This window comes from Montipora capricornis, chromosome 13 (assembly GCF_036669925.1).
Source record: "Montipora capricornis isolate CH-2021 chromosome 13, ASM3666992v2, whole genome shotgun sequence".
Taxonomy (NCBI): domain Eukaryota; kingdom Metazoa; phylum Cnidaria; class Anthozoa; order Scleractinia; family Acroporidae; genus Montipora; species Montipora capricornis.
The window spans coordinates 2,676,313-2,684,435 of NC_090895.1; the positions used below are offsets into that span (position 1 = coordinate 2,676,313).

At 40.0% G+C, this 8,123-nt stretch overlaps 1 protein-coding gene across 1 annotated transcript; it reads right to left on the reverse strand.

The window, feature by feature from the left end:
- Positions 1–2,285: 2,285 nt before the first annotated feature.
- Positions 2,286–3,433, reverse strand: LOC138029702 (uncharacterized). The gene has a single exon (XM_068877456.1). The coding sequence runs from the start codon at positions 3,427–3,429 to the stop codon at positions 2,755–2,757; it is 675 nt and encodes a 224-aa protein (XP_068733557.1). The 5' UTR covers positions 3,430–3,433; the 3' UTR covers positions 2,286–2,754.
- Between the last annotated feature and the right edge of the window lie 4,690 nt (positions 3,434–8,123).

An 8,123-nucleotide genomic window follows, 5' to 3' on the forward strand; every position in this document is an offset into this window, starting at 1 on the left:
TCTGGGAGGACAAGGATCCGTTTCTCTAAAGTCCTGAACCTTTTCGGACGTATTTTGGGTGACATAAATCCCTTACTAACACCAGAAGGAAAACATCTTAAGTCATGAATCTTTGCAATCCTTGTCTTTTGGCTGGTCATGAAAACATGTTCAAAGAGCAGCTTTTCAGGACAAGCGGATCTTACTTTCACGAATTAGTTTAGATTTTCTACCACTTGAAAAAGAAGTTGGTAGTTTTTGGTAAAAGTATTCTAATATTTTACAATCTTGTTATCCTTTGGTTTAATTATTTGTACCCTTTTTGTAATCAAAGGAGAGAAACCAAAGGAAAGTTTTTGTGGTTTACAGCAGTTATCAGTCACACACGCCCCTCAACTTTTTTGCTTTTTTCAAAACTCAATTTGGGTCGATGTCAATCAATTGTTTCCATAACAATAGTCCTGTTCACCTGGCAGAAGTCCAATTCATCAGGGAAACATTTGATTGAAGTCCACCCAAATTTAGTGTAGAGAAATGAAAATAAAAGTCATTGAGGGGCGCATGTGACTGATAACTGCTATAATACGAAAACAGTTTCTCCAATAATTTTGGTCAGTTTCTTTTTTTTCTCTTCTTTTTCTTAATCAACTTAAGAGGACAGGAGCTTTACCCATTGACTCCCAGGGGTTCCCCATTGCAGAGTAAAATTGTCTGGCGTTAGACAGAGTAAAATACTAAGTCTGGCTAGTTTAGGCCGGTTTGGACATCAAAGGGTTAATGGGGACATAGTTTTTCACTGAGTGATTAACCCATTGACTCCCAGGGGTTCCCCATTGACGAGTAAAATCGTCTGGCGTTAGACAGAGTAAAATACTCTGGCGTTAGACAGAGTAAAATACTAAGTCTGGCCAGTTTAGGCCGGTTTGGACGTCAAAGGGGTAATGGTGTTTTAGATTTCTTCGTTTTTTAGTTTTGTCTTCGACCACCACCTCCTCTTTCTCTAATAAATCAAGTATTTTTAATCCTGGCATCTTCCTCCTCTGAAGTGTCTAGTCTTCTAGCACTGCACAGGGCACATTAATTGAGTACCCTGTAAATCAACTCAAATCAATGCAAATTAAATTAATGAAACATTGGTTTTTGAGGAGAGGGGAAAACCAGAGTACCTGGAGAAAAACCCCTTGCAGTAGGGTAGAGAACCTACAAACTCAACCCACTCGACACCGACTCTAGAAATTGAACCTGGGCCACATTGGTGGGAAGTGAGCGACCAACCACTGCACCAGCCCTGCTCCACAAATTTGATTCAAGAAGCTCCTCAGATGATTCTGGTCTGAACTAATGATTCTTGTGGAATAAATATCACCTCATCACCCGACATGTTGTACATCACCCCTTGTATCAATATGTTCCAATTTATTGATCAATCTCATTGTAATCTTCATCATAAAAAGCACTTTCAATTGTATCTTTAGTGTTTCAATTTTGGATAATTGCTGGTCCAAATTTATGACTGATTTGCCTTTTTCTTTTATCCTTTTCCTCCTCCAGTCTGTAAAACAAAAGGGGAAGACAACCACTTTAATTTACTATTTGTTAATTCCAGTTTATCAAATCAATATATGTTGTGTTGATCAGCAGTAAAAAATGAAGTAAACTAGAGCAATCCTCAGGTTCTAAATGGATAGTTTTTACACATACAAGAAATTATATGAATTTATTGAAAGTGGTCAGAAACTTGTTTTAAAGCATAAAAATCACTTACCCACAATCATAAGTATACATACAAATTACGAAATATCAACAAAACACAATTAAGGGTTTGTGATATTCTAAGCAGATTTTTTAATTGGAAGCATTCTACCAGAAGTTAGAAATTGATAAAGGGGAACATCTTCAGGTTGAGGATAAGGCACAGAGTACCACACTAAGGAGTAACCAAATGGAGAATCCCTAAAACTTGTTAAGGAGTAAAAAAAAATATCACTTTTCATTTCAACTTCCAAAAAAAGGTTGCCCAATTTGTGAAGCAAAAATTTCAGTCATTATAAAACCTGCCTCTCTCCTTTTATGTCTGATGTTTGACAAAGCACATTTACTTTTGTGGGAAGTGGCAAGCAGAATGATTATCTTTTTACAAAATGGCGGCTGTCCACTACAAGACCAGCACCAGTGGAAGTTTGAACTCATTCAAGGTATGTACAGTTAAAGGACATTAAACTTCCAAAAATGATTTGTGCATTTTTTCTTACTTCTAAACTATTTTTAGGGTACTCCATGGAGTGGCCTTCCCAGTTTTCCCCTCAATCACATTTTCATTTACAGAATGATAAGAGTATTGTGAAAGAGAACTTTCAGGGCATTAGTTATGCTGGATTTGGAAGAAGCAATGTTATTCAGACCGAGTGGGTGAAGTGGAAGGAGAGCACTTGGGGATCTAAGTAGACACTACCCTATAACTGTCTTCTAGAATCAAAAGTAAGTGTATTTCACATGTCCAATCACAAACTTAGTATTGTTTCGCCAATACTGAAAGAACCCTAGGCTAACACTCTCCTAATGCTAATCTTTGGCCTAAACTTTATTTCAATATAGCTTTTAGTCCTCATGTTAGAACTACAAACGCATAAGGGTTGGTTACAAACTGGAAAAACAATGATCTTTGATTTGACCTGCAAAATAAACTTGTTTATTGGCACACTCGTATCAGTGTAATAGTAAGTGAGGGATAAAATACATTATTACAAGTAGGTAACACTATATAATTTGTAACTGCTATCTTGGCGTTTTCCCAAACGTTTCTTGGGATACTTTTTCAATAGCAGCTTTTCCATTCTCAGGCAATCCTCTTGTGCCGATTCCAGTAAAATTTAAGGACAGTCTCGTCACAGTCTTAAAACTTAAAAACTTCTTCTTGCCATAGTCATATATTTTCCACCCACTGCTGAAAATGTCAAACACGTAAACGGGTTTCCTGGCGTCCACAGCCATCTGCACAGCCCACCCAGTGCCGCCCTCAACTATATTCCCGTGGACGCTAATTTTTCCAATTGCAAACACTGCACTGGTATCCTTCACTTGGTGCCAGTTCCTTCGAAGTAAATTATTTACGAAGGGTTTCCCAGTCGGAAAACGTCGTTTTAAAGTTTTGTTTGCCATGTGTAAGAAGTCATCAGCCTGTTGTAATTGTTCATCGGACAGAACAACTCTACCACAAGCATTCCTGCCATGAGTCTTGAAGGAAAATGCCTTCACGCGAACCCCGTATTTGGCGCCTAATTTTTGCCAATAGGTATCACTTCCCATTGCAGCTCCAGAAAATAGCATGTAATGCTTCGGGTTACCGAAGTAGCTTTCTTCTTTTTTTCTTATGGCTACTTCAAGAGAAACGAAAACATCGTCATCAAGATCAAAATCATCATAACTCCAACACTGTTGTATGCCCGCCATGTTGTTAACGGCAGCAGTTAGGGTAGTACTTCGTGTAAGACTGAAGCCGATGACACCCCTAGTGCCACTCCACCACGCATGCACAAATGATAGCTTTCCATGTTTTTTTCTAGTTACCTTTTTCTCTCTCTTGATAGGGAGTGACAATTTTTTCTCTCCAAAATATTTTGTTTTAAACTTTATTGTTTCAATAGAAACTTTTAAGGTGGCAGAAGGATTCAAGGGAAAGCACGTTGTAATCTTTAGTCGAAGTTGCCTGTTTTTATCAAGTGAAGAACGCCAACAGGAAATGACCGACGAAATTGACTCACTGTCAAAAAACGGCAACTTTGAATTACACTTTACTTCACGTCGGAATCCTACGAGTGAAATGCTGAGAGCAATTCCTAAAGGGTAGGTTTATTACAGCCACTTCCGAGGTTTATGTTGGTATCGGCCCCTTAGTCGTCCGCGCCACGAGAGCCTCGGTCGAGGCCATCTTACTACAATCGTGGTCAATTCGATTAGTCTAACTATTGGCTGTACTATTTTGGAAATAACAAGCTCTTGTGACGCTTCCCCCCCCCCCCCCCCCTTCCTCCCATTTCCCCATATTCAATGTTGGAGGAAAAGTCACCACTTTGTTGCGGAAAATCCAACATTGATAAGGGGGAGGGGGATTATCTCTAAAGTGAAGCTACCTTCCCAACACTTTTGTCCAGGATTGTAGTTTACCTAAATAGTAGAAATGCTCTCAAGGGTAAGGGAGATGTTCAAGTATGCTTGCCGTAATGTAAAGTGCCTATGAAGTAAAATCTTTTGCTTATTTTATAGACTGAACATGTCTCATTACGACAATAAATGACAAATTTCAATCCTGCATTAAATAGACACAGCAGCAAAAGTAGAGGATATTATTTTGTGCCTTGCTTGACGTAGATTACTGCTGCCAAATTTAAAAAACACCCATGCAATATTTTCGGAGACATCATCAATTTTTGAACAAAAACTTGAATTTCTCTGGAACAGAGAAACCACCATTCTTCATCATTCTGAAAGGTCTTTAAAGGAAGCAAAAGATATTTTTTACTTCATAGGCACTTTAACAATGTTTCGTGTGTGGAATAGGCCATTTTCAAGTTGCTGTTTGCCTCTGGTTCAAAATGAGTCTTGCTGCTAAACCATTTAAGTGATAAAAAGTTTGATTTCCATGAAAATACATCTCTCATTTGCATTTGAATGGTTGTGCACAAGGACTCGCTTTGAAACCAAGACAAACAGCAACTCAGAAATGGGCTATTGAAGGGAGATTTACTAGTTCACCTAAATGGTAGAAATGCTGCCAAGGGAAGGGAGATATTCAATTGTGCTTGGGGTAATTTAGGACTGTTTGTGCGTGGAATTGAATGGAGATTTTAATAGGTCTTGAACGGGCATTACTTACCGTTGTTGAAAAAGTGTTGACGGGCCTGCGCGACTCCTGCCATTCGCAAGCGATTCTAAAATCTATGCCTTTAAAAGTTAACTCTGACTAAGGTGTCTTTTAACGACTTTCCTTTGCGATATGATAGTATGGGTGGCTCCTTAAATACTTCTCTAAGGTGCGGTTGGTTTTGAATAAGGTGCCATTTCCCCATAGATATGTTCTTAGGGTAAGGTAAAGCCGGGTGGTATTGTGTAACAAAAGGCAATATTTTCTTTTGTGTGCTGTTGTCTTTGTTTTCAAGTGACCTCTCTCTATCCGTGAAGTTAATTTTAGATAGGAATATTTCTGAAAATTTATTTGGGTATTTATTGTTGAAAGGGTGGCTACACGCTTACACATTTGTTGTATGTTGGACAAAATGTTTGATCGAAATCAAAACATTCTTCCCACAAAAAATGTTGAACAAACGTCATCAAACATGCATGCTACACGTTCTGACACAAGCCTGCACCAGACGCCAAGATTCCCAATTAAAGAATATTAAATTGTTTCTGTAGCCAGTGATAGAACGCCTCAGCAACGTCGACTGAAAAGGCACGCCCAAGGATTTATTGGTAAAGAATTATAAAAAAAATCGTTCTCCACGTGCACACGTGCGGCAGACTTTTCACACCATGTCTCGTGTTGCGCTAAACAACAAGTTACTCTAAATTGCTAAATGTAACGATTTGGAGACAACGTCAACATTTTCTTGAACAGCGTTGCTACCAACATTGTAAAGTGCGACCAAGATGGACTGCCACGAAGGCGCAGATGTTTAATTTCAAAGTGACGTCAGTTTTCTTCGGCACTACCATCATCGTGCTAAAGCGCCCAAATAGTGAGCGTAAGTAAAGAGAACTTTGTTGCCCGTGTAAATTATGACCAGCAAATGCCAGTCTAGTTTCCGCGGAAATGAACGTTTCTGTTTAAAACAACGAGTGTAAAAGTCAGTCAGTCAGTCTTAGGTTCACTTGCTTTAATTCCCTCTTTAAAAACAAGTCTCTTCGATTCACAATGTCGGACGTCTCCGAAGGCGTTCAAGCCTTCATAAATCAATCGCTCGCAGACAACAATCAGATTTTGCTCAATCCAATTACCAAACTAGTTTCTGATTTAGTTGAGAAGATTAAGCGTTCAAGCTCAGAGGCCGTCGACGAGCAGCTACAAGAAATTAAGAAACTTCGAAAAGTCACCGAGATCCAGTATAAATTTAACCGTAAAGTTCAAAGCTCACTCGAGGAAGTGCAATCTCACATCTCACCTGGAAACAAATGCTGTGGATGAAGCAAAAGAAGCTCTTAAAGCTAATTCTTTTGGCCGATAAATCGGAGTTTGGTTGAACAACAGTTGAAGAATACACGCAACATGAGTTAGCTGAGGATGAGCAGGACGCTAAAAAGATCCGGCACGCCGAGGAAAGAGCAGAGAAAGCGTTTAAGTCTCGTACCGCCGAAAGAAAGCCGTTTAAGACTCAGTCTTTGGGTACTCGCACATCAAGCTTTACAGCATATTCTCGCATTGGTCCACAAAGCAAAACTTCGGTCCTTCCATTTCCTTTACTCCGTGGGGAAATCAATCGTCAATTTTTCAGCGTCCCGCAGACTTTTCTCTGGACACTGCTTTGCTTGCGGCAAGTTTGGGCATTGGAGGTCGGAGTGACCACAACGTGGCTCCACAGCAAAGGGTATAGTAAGTCTAATGACAGGTGACTAGAGCAAGAGGAAGAACGTAAGTTACAATTTCCTTGTATATGTGTACCGCTCGATGCTGAACATGAGCTCTGTTTGGGTGAACAGGACAGAAAAAACTTTGATTTTCTGTCAGATGAAGATGGTAATGTCTCTTCGCTCCCTTCGGTCAAGGGAAGGCTAATTAAATCCGTAAATTATTGGCGGTCTATCGCTGCCCCTCAATTCGTGTTGGATATTATCAATGACGGTTATAAAATCCCATTCATCACCACACTACCTCCTTGTAAATTTAGAAATAATGCTTCTGCTCGCAAAGAATCTGACGTTGTCACTGAAGCTGTTTTAGGACTCCTACATGATAAGCCCGTTGAAGAACTCGATACTGCACCCGAAATAATAAATCCGTTGTCGGTTTCTGTGCAAAACACCGGGAAGAAAACTCTGATCTTCGATTTAAGGCACATTTATCTTCATGTTTTCAAGCCAAATTTAAGTGCGAAGATTTGCATACCACTAAGGACATATTTTCGAGGAACTGTTTTGTCTTTTCGTTCGATTTGAAATCCGGTTACCACCAATGTGGATATCTTTGTTGAGCATCGCAAGTATTTGGCATTCTCGCGGGACCTCTGTACGGGGCATGCAAGATATTTTCAGTACACCGTCCTTCCATTCGGCCTTTCTAGCGCCTCTTTCATTTTCACAAATGCAAAACTATTTAATTAGGCCCTTGGAAACCCATTGGAGATCGCATGGGATTCCAATAGCATTTTTCTTCGACGACGGTTCGGAGCGGGTAGCACATCCAAAAAGGCATGGGCTAATAGTGCCAAAGTCCAATCTGATCTTGCTTAGTGTGGTTTTTTGGTCAATCCCGAAAACTCAGATTGGGAGTCCAAGACACGGTTTTCGTGGATCGGCTACACCATCGATACACAAACAGGGTTGATTCATGCCAACGAAAGAGAATTCAGAAGCTCAGTTCTGAGCTTGAACAAATATGTGCTAATTTGCAATTATCGGATCTTGTTCATGTCAGGCTGTTAGCATCTATTGTTAGCCAAATAATTTCCTTGTCAGCAAGTTGTTGCAGCGTGACACCAATTATGACCAGATATCTGCACATTATCATAAATTCTCGATGCTCGTGGAATTCCAGAGTTTTTCTCAGCATTCAGGGGAAAGAAGAGCTCTTGTTCTGGAAAAACAATCTGAGAGTTTTAAACGCTGGTGTGTTTTGGGCGCCCCTGTTTATTCCTTCGAAATTAGTGTTTTCTGATACCTCATCCACGGGTTGCGCGGCTTTTATTCAGGACTCTGGCCTCGTGTTTCACACAAATTAGTCGCTAGAAGAGTCACAAAAGTCCTCCACCTGTCGGCAGCTTGCTACAATAAAGCTATCGCTCGAAGCATTTGTCCCTAATATTGCAGGTCACAGTTGCGCTGGTACACAGTCAATTGTGGATATTATCTTCTTCCATTTTAAACATAGGGAAATTCAGTTGGATGTGGACTGGATTCCACGCGATCGGAATGTTGCAGCTGATCGCCTAAGT